The sequence below is a fragment of the Trichechus manatus genome, unplaced genomic scaffold (genome assembly GCF_000243295.1).
Source record: "Trichechus manatus latirostris isolate Lorelei unplaced genomic scaffold, TriManLat1.0 scaffold00054, whole genome shotgun sequence".
NCBI lineage: Eukaryota > Metazoa > Chordata > Mammalia > Sirenia > Trichechidae > Trichechus > Trichechus manatus.
Window position 1 is genome coordinate 15,172,752 of NW_004443990.1, and position 22,265 is coordinate 15,195,016.

At 56.3% G+C, this 22,265-nt stretch overlaps 1 protein-coding gene across 1 annotated transcript in view; it reads left to right on the top strand.

The window, feature by feature from the left end:
- Window positions 1–22,265, top strand: part of ARHGAP23 (Rho GTPase activating protein 23) — a 69,229-nt gene that overhangs the window by 22,074 nt on the left and 24,890 nt on the right. The window contains exons 3-13 of the mRNA XM_004378122.1: window positions 3,701–3,862; window positions 6,809–6,836; window positions 8,191–8,286; window positions 8,487–8,565; window positions 8,721–8,775; window positions 11,913–13,077; window positions 14,299–14,454; window positions 14,681–14,792; window positions 15,023–15,080; window positions 16,903–17,046; window positions 22,176–22,264. Coding sequence (XP_004378179.1) covers window positions 3,701–3,862; window positions 6,809–6,836; window positions 8,191–8,286; window positions 8,487–8,565; window positions 8,721–8,775; window positions 11,913–13,077; window positions 14,299–14,454; window positions 14,681–14,792; window positions 15,023–15,080; window positions 16,903–17,046; window positions 22,176–22,264 — 2,144 coding nt within the window. The remainder of the gene's footprint in view (window positions 1–3,700; window positions 3,863–6,808; window positions 6,837–8,190; window positions 8,287–8,486; window positions 8,566–8,720; window positions 8,776–11,912; window positions 13,078–14,298; window positions 14,455–14,680; window positions 14,793–15,022; window positions 15,081–16,902; window positions 17,047–22,175; window position 22,265) is intronic.

The following is a 22,265-nucleotide window of genomic DNA, read 5'->3' on the forward strand; positions in this document are numbered from 1 at the left end:
GGCTGCCGTACCTCTGCCACAGCGACCGCCGCGCGTCCGGGTCGCGCCGGGCCAGGGTGAGCGCCGCCGCGGGTCTGGCGAGGCCTGAGGCAGGCTGAGCAGGCCTTGGCAGGGAGTGGGTGGGACCGGGTCACCAACTCCCTGTGTTCTTGGAGCTGTATGCACCCTGCATTCCGGAACCCATGTCCTTCGAGTGGGGAGTGAGTGAGGAGCTTGGGAGATGGGGAAGGGTGGAAGGCTTGGCGCTCTTTCAGGGGTGCTGGGTGGCAACCCCTAGTCTGGGTTCCGCAGTTGTGACCTCCATTGGGCTCAGCCATCTTGATATACAGACAGTGAAAGGATGGAAGGGCCAGGGCAGTTTGAAGAGGTCCATGGAGGAATCCTAGAGAGTTTGGGCTGTAAGGACCCTGAGTCGGAGCCAGACAGGGGTACCATGAAGTGGCACAGTGGAAACCACTCTGCTGTACCCCTGGTAGAGGACCTGGGCACAGGGGCACACAAGGATTTTCTAATGGGCAAAGGAGACAGGAGGCAGAATGGGCTGCAGTAGGTAGTAAGTGAGCTCAGGGTGACCACCGGCAGGATTGGTGGTGGTGGCGGGGGGGGGGTGCTGTGTTTCTGATGTCCAGGACTGGGCTGGTAGGGTGTGAGTCACATTGGGCACCATGCCCAGCATGAACGCTGTGCTCCCTGCAATGACCTCTTTATGCTCCTAGAGGGGCAGGAGCAGGACTCCTGGGTTCTGGTTTCTGATGTTGCCAGCCCACCACGTGCCCACTTCTGCCTAATTTGTGGCCCTGGGGCCGCCTGCCCTAATCCCACCATCAGCTGGTATTTCTGGATGTCTCTTTCTTTCCTAGCATGAGGGTGGGGATGGTTGGAAATAGGCCTGGGTCTGGAGAGCTTCAATCAGTAATGTCCCTGTGCCCCTCTGACCCCCTCTCTCTCCATCACCTTGTCCCCGTGCCTGCCTCAGAGAGGCAGAGTTGGGGGTGTATGTGAGCTGTGCTCCTCTCTAATCTAATCATCTTTCTAGTTCTTGTTGCTGGATCCCTCTCTGTTCTGCATCCGCCACCTCCATCCCCCTCAAGATGAAAGCAAGACCCAGTGTTGTTCCAGGTCAGAGGGGAGGAGAGGAAACATACATGTATAACAGCATGAAAGACTGAGGTTAAACCTAAGGAAGAACTTCCTACAGAGGAGATGCCAGATCTGGCTGTTATTGGGGGCTGTGGTGTCTCCTCTTCAGGCAGGGGGATTACCACACTGACATTTCCGAGAGCCTAGTAGGAAAGAGATGGGGGAAGGGAGATTGGAAGGAAGGAAAAGAGGAAGGGGAGAGGCAGAGATAAGGGAGGGGGTCCCAGTAGGGCCTGAGTGAGGAGGAGACCTGAGAGAGTAAGGCATGCCTGCTGCCCTGGATTACAGGCAGGGCCCCCCAGGGAGTGGCGCCCCCAGGCAGCTGGCAGCTCCAGGCAGGATGTGTGCTGGGGGAGGAGTGGGGGGGCATGTGGGGACCTGTCCCAGCCTCTTCTTATCACTGGGGCAGCTGGTGGCTTAAACCTTAATCCAGGACACCAGCAAGACAATGGGCCCTGCAAACAGCCTCAGCTCTGAGCCTGGGTGGGGGGCATGGAGGGAGGGCAGCCCACATTGGGGAGGAGCAGGGGCTCTGGTAGGAGAGGGCCGTGGTAGGTCCCCTGAGGCCCTCCTCTCTCTGATCCGTTCCTTGTCAGGTCAGCAGAGATAGGAAATCCAGGGGATTTCAGACCTCAGCAGAATTCCCAGAGAATGTTCTTCTCTGGTTCCCCAGACTCCCATGGAGGTGTGGGGCTCACTAGGGAAGGCCGGGCTGTAGCTACAGCAGTAGGAGCTGAGGGGCCATCATGGGACCTCACACCCAATTGGTCCTCCAGCTTTTGCTTGACTCCTCCCAGGGACGGGGAGCTCACAATCTTATCCTGGTAGTTTTCCATTAGAACAGTCTCCCTTGCCCGGTGCCTCTCAGCCTCTTTGTAGCTTCCACCTGGCTCTGTCCTCTGGGACTATATGAAGCAAGCCTATTGCCTCTGTCACATTTTTTCTTTAATCTTTTCAATTTGAGGACATATCCCCTTCCCCCAGCCTTCTCCTCGGCAGCCCAGTGTCCCACCCCATGCAGAAATCCCTAGCATAGGGCTGCTTACCGGCTGGTTCCCTTCCCCCTGACCTGTGCACAGGCGGATGGATGGATACACGAAAGAATTTGTGAGCTTTCTGCAGCCATTAGTGGGGGAAGGGGTGGAGACGTAACAGTGAGGTGGGAGCTCCTTACCTCAGAACTGGTGGCTTCTCTCCCTCTGTACCAGCCCCTCCTTTCTTCCCTCTGCTGGAGGCTCCTGCCTGTTGCCAAGGGGGAGTGAGGGGGCTAAGCACTGCCTCTTGGTGGAGACCTTGAATTGGGGCCAGTGGGTAGGCTAGGCTGCGTGATGTTGGGGGTCCAAGAGCCCCAAATGGAGGCCTTCTGGCTTTTCATTCAGCGCTTCCCCCTTGGCTCTAGTCTTCTCCAGTCTGTCTCCTGGGCTCACATCTCTCTGACATCCTCCTGTCACCTGCTTTCTCTCTCTGCATCCGAGAAGGGGACCTGAAGGGAAGCCGCTCTCAGGCACTACACTGTCCATCTTCTTCCTCCTCGTGTCCCAGAAACAGACCTGTGCACCCCCTGCCCTTGTCTTCAGACACCCTCTTCCATGTCATCTCAGGGAATCCCAAGTATTCCGGCAGGTGGGCCAGAGGGCAAAGTACCCCCTTTAGTGGGCTGCTCTGTTCGGGTGAACCAGTCAGACCTCTGAGCTGGGTCCAGAGCCTCCACAAGGCCCTTCTGTTGTCTGATGTTTGCTCCACTCCTTCTCTGCTCTTAGTCCCACACGTGTCCTACTGCTGCGCCTGAAGGATTCGTGTGTACACATCTGTGTGTCTGCCTAAGTGTGCATGTGCATGCCTGTATGTCTGCGGTGTGTGCTGTGTGCGTGTGTCTGTATGTGTGTCTGAAAATCTGTGTGGTTGTGTCTGACTGTGTGTGTGTGATTGTGTATGTGTATCCTCATCTGTCTGCATGCATGTTTGCAGCCATGTGTGCCTGTGTGTGTGTAATTGTGTATGTGTGTCCTCATCTGTGTCTGCGTGCATGTTTGCAGCCATGTGTGCACGTGTTTGTGTGTCTATGGTGTGTGTCTGTTTGCATATGTGTGCATGTGTGTCTGTCTGTGTGAGCATGTTACACGCATGTCTGTGTGCATGTGTGTGAGTGAGTATGCAGCAGGCAGGAGTGAGCTCAGACAGCAGCAGGCACTTCCCAGGCAGGAAGGCTGCATGGTCGGTGCCCACCTAGGAGGTGCTCAGCGAACGTTTGCTGATCTGAACTGAACAGACCCGCGGTTCGCTGCAGCGAGTTATATCCCTGGAGGCAAAGGCATCCTGGAGGGACTGAGGGGAAAAGAAAGAAGGCAGGAGCCGTTGGGCTGATGAGGGTGGGAAAAGAAGGAAGAGGTGAGGAGGAGGTCAGGGGCAGGGAGGGTGCCTGACACCCCTAGGGTCCATGGGCTTCTCCTGGTCCTCCTCACGTCCTCGTCCTCTGGGCTGCAGAGAGAGCTGGCGAGTGTGCAAAGTCGGGAGTTCGGGCCACACTGGCGCTCAGCCTTGTCTCCCTGTGCTCCCACAGCCGCCACTGGGCCCAAGAGATGGGTGCTCTGCTGGGCGCCCCCTCCGCTGGCAGGGGCCCCGCACACTGCTGCTGCACAAAAGTCTCCAGGATGGCTTCGGCTTCACCCTGCGCCACTTCATCGTGTACCCGCCCGAGTCGGCCGTGCACTGCAGCCTGAAGGTATGCCCAGCTATGCCACTGCCCCCGCTGGCCAGGGAAGCTTTTGCAGGCCAGGGGAGATTTCTCGGCATCTGTCCCCTCCATGGTCCTTTTGACCCTCCCTGAGAAGCAATCCTTCCTGAGGTCCAGTTTGACTCCCTTTTACTGTGGCCTGGGGAGGAGCATCACAGGGAGGCAGGGACACCCCTGGCTGTCGCTTGCACTGTGTGATCATCATGGCCGGGTCATTTGCACTGTGTGATCAAGCCTCTCTGGATGTGGTCTTCTCAGGGGAAGGGGTGGCTGGTTCAGGGCAAGGGACCTAGAGGTGGGGGAGCCAGGATGTTCATCTCACACCCCCAGACACTTGGCCTCTCAAAGGAGACTGACCTTCTTAGAAGAGATGGAATTTTCCAGGCCGCTTGTCCACTGGCCTCTTCTCAGCTGGGTCTGCTGCCCTCCTTTCCAGCCTGAGCTCTCTGGGAGCCTGTCCCAACCCACCTCTGGGACTCTTCTCAGAGCACGCCGGGCCGATACTAGCCCCAGCTGTATGTGCTGGAAAGAGCCCTGGGCTGGGATGAAGGAGACCTGGGTTCTAGTCCTGGTATAACACCAACCTCCTGTGGCTCTTGGGGCTGCATATCTTTTGCTATAACCTGAGAGCATTTAGTTACTTAATCCCTAAGGACTCTTCCAGCCCTAATATCAACGTCAAGTTTTCTGAGTCCAGGAACTAGGTCTCCGCACCTAACTCAAGGATCTAGGTTGCAGGGAGAGGTCCCTGATAATAAAGCAGGAGTGAAGGAAAACATGAGGGGGGCCCAGGCAGGAACCAGGGCTCCCCATGGGGCTGTACTCCTTTCCTCCACCCCTCTCCCAGCAGGGAAGGAGACAGATTTATTATGGAGTCAATGACCCTTCTTTCCCACCCCCCACCCCCAGGGCTGGGATTAGCCTGCACAGCTGTTGGGGGACTCTCCCTTGGGGACCTTGGTCCCACCTGCCAGAGAACCAAGGCATCAGATTTCACTGTCTGTGCCTGTATGTGCTTGCGTGTCTCTCTTTGTGTGCACATGTGCACGTGTGCTATGATGGTCATGCACATGCATGTGTGCATTATCTGTATGCATGCATGTAGCTGTCTGTACATACACTAGTGTGTTCATGGAACTGTGCCACTTTCATCTCCATGTCTGAGTCTGGGTGCAACTGCATAACTGTTCTCACTGGCTGCAGCTGTGCTTAGCATAAGTGAGGGCTGATGGTATGGGGGCACTGCCCCACCCCTGATGCCCAAGGATACCAGTCCCCTAATTGCCTGGAACCTCCATTTCTTCCTTCCCTCTTTCTTCAGAATGCTCACCCTTCTTGGCCCCTGCCACCTTCTCTCAGGGGTGAGGGGTGGCAATGACAGAAACAACCTGCAGCGGTCCAGGCTGGATAGTGGACCTGTCTCAGAGAGACCTTGCTCACATGGGGATCTGGAAGACCCCTGGTCGTGTTAAGCCAGGGACAGGCTCCATCCCCTTCTCAGAACCTGCCCAGGGCTTGGAGGGGCCAAGGCCTGGAGGCAGGAGGAGGCTGATTCTCCCCTCCTTCCTGCTGCCTGCCTGGGAGCCTACAGGAACTCAGCCACTCAGCCGTCTAAATGCATCTGTCTGCCTTTGCCACCCACTCGCTGGGTTGTCAGCTCACATCAGTGGATACCTATCCCCATGGGGGGGGTGGGACACAGGGCTTGCTTTCCAGCAGTGCCCAGCAGCCTTCCTGTGGCCCACCCTGTCCTGGCTGGGGTGTCAGAGTCCTGGATTCTGGCCTGGCTCTGCTGCCAAGTCTCTGGGTGGTCTTGGACAGTCATGCCCTGTCATCTGTAAAATGGGTGTATCCATGGAGGAGGTTGGATGACATGAAGACAAAGGTCTCTTCCAGCTTTAAAGTGCCACATCCTGCTGGCTTGTTCTGTCTCTCTGACCATTTCCTCATTCCTAATTCCTCCCCAAATCCAATGTCCTTCCCCCTCACTTACCAGGATGATCCCAGTGGCCTCCCAGTGGGTCCTCAACTCCGTTTTGACCTCTGCACCTAGCTGCCAGAATCCTCTTCCCTAATGCTAGTTTCACACCCACCCTCTCCCCCTCAAGAACCTTCATTGGCTCCGTCTTTGTCTCCCTTCAAACCTGAGTGCTTTTGTCTGACTTGTGAATGTCTCCTTTGTCACTTGCTGATGTTGACGTTCTACTTTAGCTCAGCTGATCCAGCCCTATATTTAAAAATTAAAAAACAAAACAAAACATTGTCATCTAGCTGATTCCGACTCCTAGTGACCCTATAGGACAGAGTAGAATTGTCCCGTAGGATTTCCAAGGCTATAATCTTTATGGAAGCAGACTGTCACTCTTTTTCCAGCAGAGTGGCTGGTGGGTTCGAACCACTGACCCTTCGGTTAGCAGCCTGCCATCAAGTGTCTGCACACTCCATTCCCCTTACCCAGAATGCCTTCTCCCCGCCTCCCTCAAATTTGGCACAAAATCCCCTCCCCCCAAGGACTGTAATCAGCCCTTCCCTTCCCATTCTCTAAGAGCTGATAGTCACTGTTTGCACTCGTCATGCCTGCTTATCTGTGTGTGCCTGGGTCTTCTGTGCGGGGGCTGGGAGCTCCTCAAGGAAGGGGCCATGGGTCCACCCAATGAATGCTGGGATGGTGGGATCTGTGCAGCAGGAGTGAGAGCGGGGCGGTGGTCTTGGCCTTGGTTCTGATGTCCCAGCTGACAACCCTCCCACTCCTCAACCCCCACAGCTGGGCTAGTTGAAGGGAGATAAGGGGTGAGGCAGCTGGGTGGTGGGAGCGAGAAGGGCCCGCCCTGCTGGAGCTGCTCCCCACATTTCCCCTCTACACCCCCCGCCTTCCCCAACCGTGCTGCTGAGGGCCGGGCTGAGGGCCCACACCCACCTCTCTGCCCCCTGCAGGAGGAAGAGAATGGAGGCCGAGGAGGAGGTAAGGAGTGGCGAGGGGTGGGCACCAGGGGCTGGGGCTGCGCCCGGACTCATCCTCCACCTTCTGTCTCTTTCCCTCTGCCCCGAGTCTGCCTGTTTTGCTGGTCTGTGCTCCCCACCCCAACTTCTGTTCTCTTTTCCTTCTCTCTCTCCTTCTCCATGCCCTCTCCTCCTCCTCTTCTTCCCTTCCCTTCCCTTCCAGTCCTGTCCCATCTGGTCCCATCCCGTCCCTCCTAGTCTTGTCTCTTCTCTTTTGCTGGTTTGGCTCACTCTGGGCATTGCCTCCTCGGTGTCTCTCTCTCTGCCTCTTTCTTCCCTCACGTTTGTCTCTCCCTGGGTCTGTCCATTCCATACTCTGTGTGGGGCACGTGGGGGGAGCAGACGGGAACCTAAGACCTGGCCCCTGCCCTCAAGTTGCTCCAGCACAGACAGATACCAACAGAGGCACAGGCAGGGACTGCAGAGCGTAGGGGCGGGGGCTGGGGTGAGCTGAGAAAGGGCTGTCCTTAGGGATGGGGAAAGTCGGGTCCTGTTGGGCGTAAGGGGGCCCTAAGGTCCTTCTCTCTTCAGGTGTGAGAGTAACTTCCCTTGCTGTCACCCTTGCTATCCCAGAGGGCCTCTTGATGGCACCCAGGCTCCCTGGGGGTATACAAGGCAGAACTCCTTAAACAGGCTCTGCCAATGGGGCTTCTACTGGGCAGCCATGGGGACATGTCTTCCTGAGTCCCTGTCCCAGCGACTCGTGGTGAGGGAGGAACAGCCCATTATGCTGATACAGACAGTCAGCGGAGTGTTGATGCAGTGGAGGAGTATTGCTGGGGTGTAATGTGGTGTCATCAGGAGGTGAATGTCCACCCCGGGGTCCTCAGGTCTCTGCTGGGGAAGGGATGGGGTGGGAGGTGTGAACGTTGGATTTGTGCTCCTCCGTGTGTCTGGGAGCTTGAGGGCCTTCCTTTGCTTACCTGTGCAGCTTCGGGACTTGATACCGGCCTCTTTTAAAGCACCGTTTCCTTTTTTTTATCCTGTCAGTCTTGGTCACTAGACAGTGAGCTCCTAAAGGGCAAAGACTGTGTTTGTTCCTTTTTTCTAGTTTCTGGCACGGTCCCGGTCCACAGCAGGCCCTTAAGGAGTGACTCTGTGTGTCAGTGTACGTTTTCCCTCCTCCAGGTGTGTGTCCTCTCGTCTGATTCTGTGCATCCCTGGATCTGTTTATGGTGTCCCTGTGGTTGTGTGGGTCTGTGTATCTGTTTGTGTCTGTGAGTATGATCATTCTGAGTGTGTCCCCTGTGTGTGTAGCTGTGCATGGGTGTGACCTTCAGCAGCCACCCCCAGCTAACCTGGCTGATGCCCACCAGGACCCTCCCCCCGGCACCGCCTGGAGCCCATGGATACCATCTTTGTCAAGAATGTGAAGGATGATGGCCCAGCCCACAGGGCAGGGCTTCGCACAGGTGAGCTGTCCCAGTTAGCTGGCTCTCCGCACCCTTCTGGGTCTCTTCTCCCTACCCTCCAGTTAGGATGGGATTCTGGAATCTAGATGTTGAGGAGATTCCTGTCCCCCCACTGTCATCTATACTTGATACAGGAGTTCTCAGGTGGGGCTGTGGATGCCCCATGCCCACTCACACATGGCCTCGCCCCTTGTCCTCAGGAGACCGGCTGGTGAAGGTGAATGGGGAAAGCATCATTGGCAAGACCTACTCCCAGGTCATAGCTCTGATCCAGAATAGGTGAGCGCCCCCTACCTCCCTTCCCCGTAATAGCTCCTGGCCCACCAAGTCCCTGCACACCCTTTTGGCCCTGGGGCTACCCTGGCGACCGGGATCCCTGTTCTCCCAGCCCCGGTTGCCTCAGCCCAGCATAACCCTCTGCCCTGTCTCCTTAGCGATGATACTCTGGAGCTCTCCATCATGCCCAAAGACGAGGACATCCTTCAGCTGGTGAGTCCCACCCCTGCTCTCTGAAGTGGGGGACCCCTAGACCCTTCTCCTCAGGCCCTCACTCCTGCATCAGCCCTCCTGGGAGGCAGAGAGAAAAGGGCCGATCCTAGGGTGTAGGGGGCAGCATGGCCCAGCATTGCCCAATCGACATGCCAGGCCCATCCCTGGGCTGGGACTGACTGTTGCTTCATTCCAGGCTGCTCTGTGCTGGGGGAGGGGAGACGCTGGCTTTGGCAAGCAGGATTCCTGCTGGGGTATCTGGAAGGAGGGTAGCCCAGCGGGCCCTGCCAGACTGACGCATTCTTGTCGGCACCCAGGAGAGATGCCTGCTCCCCACACCGTCTCCCTGACAGGCTCCATGAGTGTGTCTTCTATAGGTGTGTCCACCTGGCCCACCACACACACTTACACAGCACATACTAAGTACCCCCACAGTACACCCCACCTACCCCACCGTCATGTGTTCCATTCACACAACACACCATGCACCACAGTACACAAGCAGAACATACCAGACACGCAGCCACATAACACAACCCCACAGAGGCCCCTTCATACAGCATGCTGTACCACCACAGTATGCGATAAGACACACACAACACACAAGACACGCCACACAAGGCACATGCCATGATACAGACCACACCTCAGTGCTACACACAGACACCCACCACACACCCCCAAACATTGCAGTGTGCTGCAATACATACACTCACAAACACCATAACACATGCTCACAAACACCAACACGCCACAAGTCAAACATTCACCAACATACGAACTCCTCACAACACACATACACACACCACAGTACATCACAGCATCTGACTTCTCACCACCTCAGCAAAACACTCACTGGCCTCACAAAGCCTTGCTGTTATCATAGCACGTGTGCCCACAAACATCACAGCCTGTTCCAGCACAACACAGGGGCATTTGCTCACAAATATTGCCATAGCCCAAACATATACAGTCATAATGCACACTCCGAACCCTCTCCCCGTGGGCATTCCTGCCCGCCACACACGGTGAGGGCACATACCACAAACGGTATATCCTGCACGCATGTGTCTATGTGTATCCATTTATACCGTATGCACACACACACATACACGCTCCCTCTTTCTCTCTGCCCTCCTCTCTCCCCAGCCCATTTCTGACCCAGAGCCCAGGGCAGTCCTCTCTACCCAGTGTCCGGTTCCCTGGTCTCATGGGTCCTAGCCAGATGTCAGCTTGCTTGCCCCTGAGGTCACTGCTCCCCAGGGGAGGGCTGGGGGCCAAGCCTGGGAGGCCCTGGGAGCTGCCCTGCTGGCTTCTGCCCTGGATGAGGACGAGCTCTCGTAATCACTATAATCACAGTGCCATGCTTGGCACCATGCCCCTCTGGGAACTTCCACCCCCTGACCTCGATTGTCCCCTTATCCTTCCTGGGGAGGGGGAGGCAAGGCTGGGGGTTCAGAGAGGTGGATGGCTCACCCCAAGTCTCAAAGGCCCTGCCCGTGCACCTCCCCCCAGGAGGAGGCGAGGCAAGCTATTGGGGAGGGCGACAGGGTGGGGCCTCGGGTGTCCCCGACTCTCTCCAGCTGGTGGGACAAGGGGTAGGAAGGGCAGCAGCCTAGGACTCTGCTACCCAGCCTCGGGTGGGCAGGCAGCCCTAGATATCAGCATCTAGGGACCTCTGCTCCCCCGCACCCTATCCCGGCTGGCCAGAGGGTGGGGCCCAGGCATTCCTGTGGTTGGGAGCCAAGGCTGGAGGCCAATCGGGCTGCGGCAGCTGCTGACGCCACCGCCGACGCAGCGAGGCCCCTCCACACCCATCCTCCCCTCCCTCCTCCTCCTGCCAGGCAGCGTCGAGCCAGGTGGGGGCTGCGGGGGAGCCGCAGGGAGGGCAGACTGAGGGGGTCCAAAGGCCAGGGCCGGCAAAGTGGTCAGAGGGGGCTTAGCAGGGGGTGGGGAGGGCGGAGGCGGGCCGGGATGCTGCCTAGGCCGGCGCCACCGTGATGTGATGCGGGAAGCCACGGGAGCCGGCAGGATGGCAGGAGGGAGAGGTATGTGAGTGGCCGCCCTGTGTGTGCGGGTCTGAAGGGGCTGAGTGTGTGCAGGTGTGGTTAGCTCGTCCTCATCACATGATGTGTCTGCTTGGGACTGGGGGTGTAGCTGTGTGTGTGTGTGTGTGTGTCTCATTGTGCTTTGCTCTGTGTGTGTGAATGTGTTTCTGGGTGTGTATGTTACAGTGTCTTCTTGTGGTGGGGTGTGTGTGTGTGTGTGTTTAATTTCACCCTCCCTTCCTTTGATGCTTAGCCCTTAGGAGGCCCCCCAGCAGCTCATTAAGGCCAGGCTGAGCCAAGGCCACAAGGCCGCTGTCCCTGGGGACCACATCCTTTTTTGGCTGGGCCTGGGCGCCAGCCTTGTCACTCCTCAGCAATGCAGCGCCAGGCTCAGCTCCCAGTGCCAAATTCCAGGCCTAGGGGTGGCAGAAGGTGGCTCAAGGCCCCTCTGCCTGTCTGGCCCCTCTTCTGAGGCCAGCCCAGAGGGCAGAAGGTGGGCACGTTCCTCCCCCTCAGTGGTCCAGGAGCCAGGCCTCCAGCTCGCCATCCAGGGGATCGGTGGACAGCTGGGCTTTCCCAACCTCCGCCCACGCCCCAGCCCACCCCCAGCTGGCTTCCTTCTCTGTCGTCTGCCGCCTTGACTGGTCTCTTTTGGAGTTCCCAGCTCTACCCCAGAGGCTGTGGGCATCGCTGGCCATAAGAGACCAGAGCAGGAAGGCTGCTGAGGCCAGGAGTGGGGAGGACCCCAGGAAATATGTTGGAATGTTTGTGGCTAAAGGCAGTCCTTGTCATAAGTCTTAGAGAAGTCAGGCCCAGAGCCTCATAGAAGTCAGGCAGAGGAAACCCTGTCTCTTTCTCAAGTAGGTGTGTGTGTGTGGATTCTCAAAAGCCTCTTAATTCTTCTTTGTCTTCCTTCTGAAGTGTCTCTGGGGTGCGGCCCCCAGCACGCACCTACTCAGGACTCTCCCAGTAGGTCCTCTCCCTTCAGTCCCCTTCCTTCTCGGAGATCCTTGACCTCCCCAGGGCTGCACTAGCCCTGCCCTGTGGACCTGTCCAGCCCCACTTACGTGCCTCTGTGTCTTTGGCCAGGCCTACTCCCAGGACGCCTACCTGAAGGGGAACGAGCCGTATTCTGGAGAGGCCCGCAGCATCCCAGAGCCACCGCCCCTCTGCTACCCCCGCAAGACCTATGCCCCGCCCGCCCGGGTCACCACCTGGGCCGCTATGGTGCCTGAGCCCCTCTCAGCACTGCCCAGTGACCCCCGGAGTCCTGCTGCCTGGAGTGACCCAGGGCCCCGAGTCCCATCTGCTGCTTGTGCCCTTCCAGACAACCCCTCCTTGGGGATGAGCCAGCCCCGCCCCAGCCCTGGTGCCTTCCCCTGCCTCCGCTCGGAGCCCCGGACGCCCCGTGCCTTCCCAGAGCCCGGCAGCCGGGTGCCCCCCAGCAGACTGGAGTGCCAGCAGGCCTTGTCACACTGGCTATCGAACCAGGTGCCCCGCAGGGCAGGGGAGAGACGGTGCCCAACCATGCCACCCCGGGCCCGCAGTGCCTCCCAGGACCGGCTGGAGGATGTGACTGCCCACCGCCCATGGCCCTGCTCCACCTCCCAGGATGCTTTGAGCCAGCTGGGCCAGGAGGGCTGGCACCGAGCCCGCTCAGACGACTACCTGAGCCGGGTCGCTCGCTCGGCTGAGGCACTGGGGCCAGGGACCCTGGTGTCACCCCGCTTGGAGCGCTGTGGCTGGGCTTCCCAGCGTCCGTCTGCTCGCCCCACTGCCTGTCCAGCTCGGGACATGTCCGGGCCCCAGGCCCCACCCCCAACCGGCCTGCAGGGCCTGGACGACATCGGGTACATCGGGTACCGGAGCTACAGCCCATCGTTCCAGCGCCGGACTGGCCTCTTGCACGCACTCTCCTTTCGAGACTCACCCTTTGGGGGGCTGCCTACCTTCAGCTTGGCCCAGTCCCCTGCATTGTTCCCGCCGGAGGCCTCTGAGCCACCCAGGGCTGTCCGGCCAGAGTCCAGCACCCGGACCCTGGAGCCTCCCACTGAGGAGCGCCGTGACGAAGTGGTCCTGAGGCAGAAGCCTCCAACGGGCCGCAAGGTCCAGCTGCCCCCTGCAAGACAGATGAACCTCGGGTTTGGTGACGAGTCTGCAGAGCCAGAGGCCAGTGAGCGAGGAGAGCACCCAGGCAGGAAGATGGCCCCTTTGGCCACTACTGAAGACTCTCTGGCTTCCATTCCCTTCATTGGTGAGTAATGGTGCAGGTGACTGTCTTGGGGGACTTGGTTGTCTGTGCCCTATTGTACCCTACCCATCTGTCCACTGTGGGCAAAACTCTGGCCTGAGGGAATCATCTTGTTTCTCTGTCTGTCCATTTTCCATCCATCCATTCTGTCCATCCATCCTTCCATCCTTCCTTCGGTTAATTCTTTCTTTTATCCTAATTCTCATTTATTTATCCTTTCAACCATCTTTTCATTCACCTTTCCTTCCCTTCCTCTCTGCCTCTCTCTCTTCCTTCACCCCTCCCTCCCTCCCTTCCTTTCTGCTATCCATCCATCCATCCATCCATTTTTCCTTCTTTCATCTCCTTCCTTTCACTCATCTTTCTATCCTTTCATTCTTTCTTTATTTCATCCTTCCTTTGTTCCTTTTATTCTGTGTTCCTTCCATCCACCCTCCATCTTTCCAACAGTATTGATGTCAGGCACTGTGTTAGGCTCCCTGCTCTCATGGAGTGTACAGTCCAGCAGGGGAAAGAGACAATCAGACAACAACAGTCCAGCAGGGTGGAGTGTGATAAGAATACAGGAAACTCTGGGAGAACTTAGGAAGGCAAATAACCTAGACTGGGGCATGGGGAGCGAAGGAGAGAATCTTGGAGAAAGAACATTCTGGCTAAGACCTGAAGGATGAGAAAGAGTTAGCCAGGGGAAGAGTATTCCAGGGAGAAGGAACAGGATATGCAAAGACAGGAAGCCCTTCCAGGTCATGGGGGTGGGTCCTGAGGGGCCTTGTCAGTCACTGGGGAGTTTGGACTTTATCCGGAGGGAACTATTGATGGCTTGCCTTTAGAATAGGTATTAGATAAGGGAGAGATGAGAGAGTGGAGAGGTGGGGATGATTCCCAGGTTTCTGGCCTTGCTAGAGGGTGGTGCCTCACCCCAATATTACAATGAGGAGTGAGTCAGGAAGAACAAAAAAGTTTAGGGCTTGTTGAATATGAGGTGCCTGTGAGGCAGCAGGATGGGTTGGGCTGAGTCTAGGGTTTGGAAGACCAGAAATGCAAGATAATGGGACTGGGAGCCAGGAGCTAAGATGTGCTACCATCAGGGCCTTGGAGGGCTTGAGGAGCTCTGGGATGCGGTCTGGGCCTAGAGTTGAGGAGCATGGGGCTGGCAAGGCTGGGGCGGGGAGGCCAGCCCAGGCTTTCTGCCACCTTCACCCACCACTCCCTTCACTTGTGCAGATGAGCCCACCAGCCCCAGCATCGACCTCCAAGCTAAGCACGTCCCTGCCTCTGCAGTGGTCTCCAGCGCCATGAACTCGGCCCCTGTCCTGGGCACCAGCCCGTCCTCCCCAACCTTCACCTTTGCCCTCGGCCGCCACTACTCCCGGGACTGCAGTGAGTCTCCCTGCGCCCCCTCCCCATCCTGACCCCTGCTGCCTGGCCCCCAGGGGTCTCTATTGGGCCTGCTGCCTAATGTCTGGAACTCTTCTGATTGGTTCCTGCTGCCCGTGGGGCCCCATGGGGAAAGTCATCTCCTGGCCCTGCCCAAATGGGAGGGCTCCGGGGATGCTCCTGGCCTGCTGCCCCCCTGATCCTGGGGCCCAATGTGGGTGCTTTGCAGGTAGCATCAAAGCTGGCCGCCGCTCCTCCTACCTGCTGGCCATCACCACGGAGCGCTCCAAATCCTGTGACGACGGGCTCAATACCTTCCGGGATGAGGGCAGGGCTCTGCGGTGAGGCCGGGTCTAGACGCAGGGTGGGTGGGGCCACGCCCAGCCACCTAGGCCAGCTACTCCCTTGGCTGGGCTGTGGCAGGGGTCCTGGCCCTGGAGTCCTCTATCCCCCCAAGGGACAGTGTGCTCCCTCCCTGGAAGTCCTCTTGGCCTTGGGGTTTGGGGGCTGACAAGACAGTGAGGTGCAAGCTGTGCTTCCTGTATCTCTCACCTCGGCCCTCACTCCCCAGGCGCCTGCCAAACCGAGTACCCAGCCTGCGGATGCTCCGAAGCTTCTTCACTGATGGGGTGAGCGCCAAGTGTGTGCGTGTGAGTGTGAGGGGGCTGGGGTAAGGGTGTGGGAAGGGGGATGATGCCTCAGAAATGGAGCACAGCCTTGGGGTAGGGTTCCAGGTCTGTGGCGAGAAGACCCCTGTGATTGGAAAGTCCTATTCCTATCTTCCCCTTTCTCCCTCCACCCAGCCACCCTCCTCTCAACCACATGGCTCCAGTCTCACCAGCCTTCTGTCATCCCTTAAAGACACTGTATGCCTGCCCACCCAAGGCCTTGCACTTGCTGTTCCCTCTGCCTAGAATGCCACCTCTCTAGCCCCCCCCATAGCCACATGACTCACTTTTTTACTTTCTTTTTTTATTTTTTGTTGTTGAGAATGTACACAGCAGAACAAACACCAATTCAACAATTTCTACACGTAGAAGTCAGTGACACTGATTATATTCTTCAAGTTGTGCAACCATTCTCACTGTCCTTTTCTGAGTGGTTCCTCCCCCACTAACATAAACTCACTGCCCCCTAAGTTTCCTGTCTAACCTTTCAAGTTGCTGTTGTCGGTTTGATCCCATATAGATGGTTCTTAAAAGAGCACAATGCACAAGGCAGACATTCTTTACTAATTAAGCTAAACTGTTGTTTGGTTTAAGGAGTCCTGGTGGCATAGTGATTAAAGCGCTCGACTGCTAAGTGAAAGGTCAGTGGTTCAAAACCACCAGCAGCTCCACAGGAGAAAGATGTGGCAGTCTGCTTCTGGAGAGATTTACAGCCTTGGAAACCCTGTGGGGTCACTATGAGTCAGAATGGACTCGATGGCAGTGGGTGGGGTTGTTTGGTTTAAAAAAGACTTTAGGGGACTTTTTTACTTTCTTCAGATTTTTTAGTCAAAAACCACATTCAGCCCCACCCCTGAATTTCATGTCTCCCGTTGCTGCTTTGTTTTTTTCCTAAACACTTACCATGTTATACAGTTTATGTATTTATCTTGTTTCTTGCCTATCTCCCTAGCTAGAGTATAAGCTCCCTGAGGGCAGCAATTGCATTTATTTTGTTCACTGCTGTATCCCTGGTACCTATCACCGTGCCTGGCACAGGGGCACTCATTCCATATTTGCATGATGTCATCAAGGGACAGGGGAGCCCGCTGAAAAGGGGGCCATGGTTTCGAGAAGTGATGGAGGGGCTGACATCTGCAGCCTCAGGACGTAGGGAGACATGAGGTCACATCTGAAGTAACTTTTAACTCTTGATTATGGATGGACTGGGTGAGCCATCTTGATTTCAAACTGATAATACATCTGATTAGCTTAACGTCTTGATGATATTATCACCTGAGTTATTCCTTATCACTTCCTCTGCTTACTTAGCTCTCCGTTGACATGTCACCTCTGTTGCTGGAGTCCTGTTGACACTATTACTTCCTCTGTTTAACTCCTTGTGGACACGACTACCTGCTCCACGAGCTCCATCTTTGTTGATGTTCCCACTTCCCCTGTTTATTTAACTTCTTGTTGTCACAATCACTTCCTCTGTTTACTTAATTCCTGTCAGTCTATAAAGTTAAGGGAGGTCCCAGATTGGCTTCTCTGAGGTGGTGAGGTATGTGGTCCACTGGTAGGTCATAGCTTTTCCTTCCTTCTGGCTTCCCCATTACACACGTCTCATGACCTCAGCACAAATGGTCCAGAGAGGGCAAGCAAGGCCACTGAGGCCACACGGCATGTCGGAGCATGGCACAGGCATACACCAGGCCCACACGGCTGCACGTGGTCCATGGGGTTCCTGAGATGCTGGCACTGTGGGAGCCACACTAAATTGCCCTCTGTTGTCTCGCTGCAGTCGTTGGATAGCTGGGGCACCTCCGAAGATGCTGACGCCCCTTCTAAGCGACACTCAACCTCTGACCTCTCGGATACGACCTTCAGCGATATCAAGAGAGAAGGCTGGTTGTATTATAAGCAGATCCTCACCAAGAAGGGGAAGGTAAGACGGCAAGAGGAATGAGCTGGGGGTGGATGGACGCTGGCTCCCAGCATAACTCTTCAGCTTCTCCTACACCCACCCTACAGCCTCTGAGTCAAAGGAAACCAGCTTAGGCTGTAGCATGAGGGGTAGAGGTCAGATGCTAGGAAGAACTTCCTGGGGGATTTAGAGAACTCATTAAAAAGAGGTTAGCAAAGAGAGATGGTCTTTGGTGTGGGATGGAGCTGATCAAATTGTGCTTGGAATAATGACAAAAGGATCACACAAAGATCCCCAGTTGGCATATCACCCCAAAAGTGGCTCCTGGGGCTCCTGGAAAATGAGAAGGCAAGGGCAGGGTGATTCTCTTAGAGGAGCTGAGGCCTGAGAAGAAAGCAGAGGTCAGCTCTTTCAGGGCCTTGCAGGATGAGCAAGAATTTTAGCGTTTTTCCGAAGGCAATTGAAGCCCCTGGGAGCTCTTACGGGAGGTAGTTACAGCTTTAAAAGACCCATTTGACTTCCTGGGGGCCAAACTAGAGGCAAGAAGACCAGATAGGAGCCACCACAGAGATCCAGGTGAGAGATGAAAGGGGCTGGGACAGGAGAGGGTGGGTGGGTGGGGAGAAGGGGGGAGACAAGTAGGATCCCAGAGAGGAGAAGGGTGGGGCCTTGGATCTGTGGGGTATGAACCTTGGGGTCCTAGGCCGGTGCCCTGCGCTGAGGTGGCCTGGGAGGAGGGGAGAGACAGGCAGCCCTTTTGCAGCTCCACGCTGTCCCTGCAAGAGTCCAGACAGCTGACAGTGGCTAGGATAAACCTGGGGTTGAGTCTCGGCTGTGTCACATATTGCTGTGAGAGCTTGGACGATGCACCTATGGCTCAGTTTCCTTGACTGTAAAATGGAGCTAATAATCCCCTGCTCATAAACCTGTTGCTGAGGATTAAATGAGCTGATCTAAGTAAAGGCCTTACCCAGTGCCTGGCACTCGGGAGTGGCTACTGTTCTGCTTACTGCTATTATCTGAATTTTCCACCCTGTACTCTGGGGGTCTTGTGGTATCAGGAAAGAACATAAGCTTTGAAGTCAGACAGACTTTGAGTTTCTGCCCAACCACTTATCAAACATGCGACCTTGGGCAACCCCTTAACGTCTCTGAGCCTCACTTTTCAGTTCTACTCTGTCCTATAGGGTCACCATGAGTTGGAATCGACTCAACAGCAGTGGGTTTGGGGTTTTAGTTGGACTCTGCTTGAGATTGTCTGCTGAGGTTCTGGGCTTAGTGGTGAGGAAGCCAGGCCAGCCCTGCCTTGCTGGGGCTCACAACAAGCAGAGAAAACTATGTTGCATGATAATTTCATGTTATGATGGGAAAGTTCAAGGGTCTAACATATAATAGGGACCCTAACCTCTGCGAGGTGGTTAGGGGGCAGGGGGGATTCCTGAAAGCTGAGACCTGAGGATATGTGAGGATCCAGAGCAGAGAGGGCCAGGAGGGAGAGAAGTGGCCTGGGAGAAGAGCAGGAAGGGACGTGCTGAAACCTCAGATGGCTGGAGCGCAGAGGGCAAGCGTTGTGGGGAGTCGGGCGCCTGCTGCTGCCGGTGGGGCCTCAGCACCCAGGGGAAGCCTTTCCAGGGTTTTAAATGGTGGTAGGGAGGTGTGCGATACCAGGTGATAAGCGTTACATCTGCGACAGTTGGAGACAACGCCATTGCTTTTGTCCAGGTGAGCAAGAGTGGGGCCCTGACCAGGGTGGTGTTTTGGGGCCAAGGGGAGGGACACTTTAGGGAGAGATTCAAGGGAAAGATGGCCCCAGCTTACTGATGGCAGGAGGTGAGGGGGGACAGAGGAGGGGATGACAGTTCCTGGGTGCCTGGCTTGGGCTGTGGGAGGGAGGGGTGGTGGGTGGTGGGACCATCCCCTAAGCCACAGGGCACTGGAGAAGGAGCAGGTTTGGGGAAAGGAAGCAAGGGGTTCTCATGGGGCCATGTGAAGACCGAGGGCCCGGGGATACACCCCAGCGGAGGTGTCCTGGGGATAGAGGCTGGAGGGTGTGGCCCTCAGGAGGGAGGCTGGTACTGGGAAGATTTGTCCTTCAGTGTGTACATGGGCACCTGCAGCCGTAGGTGTGAGGAGCTCATGCAGAGTGCGGGCACGGAATGCAGGCAGGAGACTTGAGCAATCCTGACTTTTAGTGGCTGGGAGAGGAAGTGGGGTGGGGGAGATGAGGCTACTGATGGAGACCTAAAGGAGAGTCAGCAGGATGGGAGTTAAACCAGGAGGGGGAGCAGGAGTCAACTGTGCCAGCTGAGGTGAGCCTGAGGAAGGGGGATCAAGTGGACAAACCCTTTCAGTCCAACGTTTGAGCCATTGGAAGGGCACTTGTGACAGCTGCTGACTCCTCCCTGCCAGGTAGCCTGTCCCCTGGCTCTGGGGACTCCCTTCCAGCCCCTCTCAGTGTTTCCTGGGCAGGAGGAGAGCTGGCCCCTCCCTGCTTGCTGGTCAGTTCTGGAGGACAAAACCCAGGTTCTCTCATCCCCTCAGTGCCGTGGCCTGGGATTTAGGGAGGGTCCTTAGTCAGCGTCAGGTCCTTGGTCTGTTCAGGGTTCTGTTTGTCTGCCAGATGTTGTCTGACTCCAGCAGTTCAAACCTCTCCTGTGCCCCCTCCCAGCCCCCAACTTCTTTCAGAGACTGTGGATTGTCAAGCAGAGAAGGAGTGGGGACTGACAAGTCCCCATAGTCACAGATCCAGCATTTGAGCCTGGAGACCAGCTAGTTCACCCCTCATTCTACTGACAGGGGACACTGATGCCAGGGGAGGGGGTTGACGCGTCCGAGGTCACCCAGCTGGTTCCATCTCAGAGTGATGCCCTTGTCACCGTCTCACTGCCACTTAAATTCTCCCTGGTGGGACCCTGCTGTCTCCCTTCTCTGAACATCCATCCCCTTCCTGGTCCAGCAGGTCCATAATGGTGGGCGGGGCTCACTGCTGGGATCAGCTAAACGGGAGGCAGTCGGGAGGCAGTCGTGGGCTGTGTTCACTCCAAAGCCAGGAGCTTTCCTCATGTGTTTGCTCTGAGGGCAGAGCTTGTGCTGAGTGCTGAATAGCAGGTGGGCCACCAGCCAGAGGAAGGGAGCCCTTGGTCTGATGGGGGAGATGCAGCCCCTGCCCTAGGAAGCTCCGAGGGTCATTAATGGACTTATTCAGTAGTTACTGATGAGCACGTTTCCTGTGCCTGGGCAGTTCTAGGCTCTGGGGTATGGAAGGGAGAGAGACAAGTTGCCTGCCACCCAGAAGCTTACAGTTTAATAGGAGAAATCAACAAACAGGATAACCTGAGCTTGCGACATGCACTCCAGGGAAAACCAACAGGGGCATGCTATCAATTTTAAGTTGGGAGCAGGGCAGATATTGCCCTTAGAAAAAAATGGTCAGGGGAAGCCTCACTGAGGAACTGATGTTGGTGACGTTTGAGTGTAGAATCAAAGGGTGAGAAGGAGGTAGCCACGCCAAGAGAGAAGAGAGCTCCATGCAGAAGGAGCAGCAAGTGTAAAGGCCCTGAGAAAGCAAAGATATGGCTGTTCAAGGAACTGGAAAAGGCCTCTATGACTGGACAGAGTGAGACAGAAGAGGCAAAGAAGATGGGTTTGGAAAGAGGTAGGGTAGGGGCCAGATCCCGAAAGGCCTTGGATTTGATTCCAAGGTGATGGGAACCCTTGCTGAGCAAGGGGAGAGACAGGGTTTCCTTTATGTTTTAAAATGATTCATGCAGCTTCTGCGTGGAGAATGGATTGAAGGAGGTGAGAGTGGAAACTGGGAAATTCTTTGCAGTTGTCGGGGCCAGAGTTGTTGATGGCGTGGACAAGGGTGGGAGCAGTAAAGAAGGTGACAGGTGATATTTTGGAGGCTTCCTGGTGGATTGGCTATCAGAGGTGAGGAAGAGGAAAGAGTCAGGGCAACTCCCAGGTTTCTGGGCAACTGGGTGGACTTACTGATCTAGAGAAGACGGGGGTAGGAGTGGAGACCACGTTTGATGGGGAAAGTTGTGTGCCCTGTAATGGGCAAGTAGCATGTGAGGTGCCTGCAGGACGTCCATGTGGAGATGCCAGGCAGGTACAGGACTGTGGCTCGGGGAGATGGCGGGCAGGGATATGCATCTGGGAAACCCCATCAGCAGATGGACTGGATTTAGAGCCAGGGGCATGGGTGATGTCCCTGAGAGAGGAGGGCAGGGAAAGGAGGACCCAGAACGGAGTTCTGGGGCTCACCCTCCTGTAGGGCAGTGTTTCTTAACCTCAGCACTATTGACATTCTGGACCAGATAACTCTTTGCTGTGAGGGCTGTCCTGTGCATTGTGGGATGTTTAGCAGCATCCCTGGCCTCTACCCACTAGATGCCAGTAGCACCTCCCTAGTTGTGATAACTGCAGATGTCCCCAGGCATTGCCAAATGTCCCCTGTGGCTGACTTGCCCCTGGTTGAGGGCCACTGGTCTAGAGGATGTGTGTGTGTGGTGGAGGGGGGGTGTGTGTAGAGGAGATTGAGAAGGAGCCAGTGGAATTAGGAGGAATATCGGAGAACATGGGAACCCAGATGCCAAGAGACGGTTTGGAGAAGGAGGGAGCAGCGGCTATGTCCAAACCACTGAGAGGCCGAGTTACAACAAAGGCTGAGAAGTGGCCACTGGCTTTGACGACATGGCGGGTTTGGAGGGCCTTGAGAGCAGTTTCCATGGAAGGAGGCACTGAGTGGAGTCTTGAGTGAGAGGCAAAGAGAGCAAGTGCTATGCAGGGAAGCAGTATCTGGAGGGAGTGTGAACTAGAGATGGTTTTGCACGAATTTTATTTAAGGTGGGTCGTGCAGAGTAGGGAAGGCTCGATTGCCTCCTGGGCTCCGGTTGTGTCTGATGCCAATATATGAAGAGTGGAGAAGGTTGGAGCTCCTCGAAAGGATTGAGAATGATGGATAGGAGTATCCAGGCAGGTGTGGGGCTGGAGAACTTATTGGTGACTGTGGGCAGAAGGTAGGCAGTGGGGTGGGGGTCCCACTGCTGGCCACTCTCTGCTACTTCTAGGGCCCCCTCCAGCTCTGGGCCTGGCCTCTCACCCCCTCCCATCCCGTCTCTCTCCCCACCCTGTGTGTCTCCCTGCAGAAAGCGGGCAGCGGCCTGCGCCAGTGGAAGCGGGTATACGCCGCGCTGCGGGCGCGCTCGCTCTCGCTGAGCAAGGAGCGGCGGGAGCCC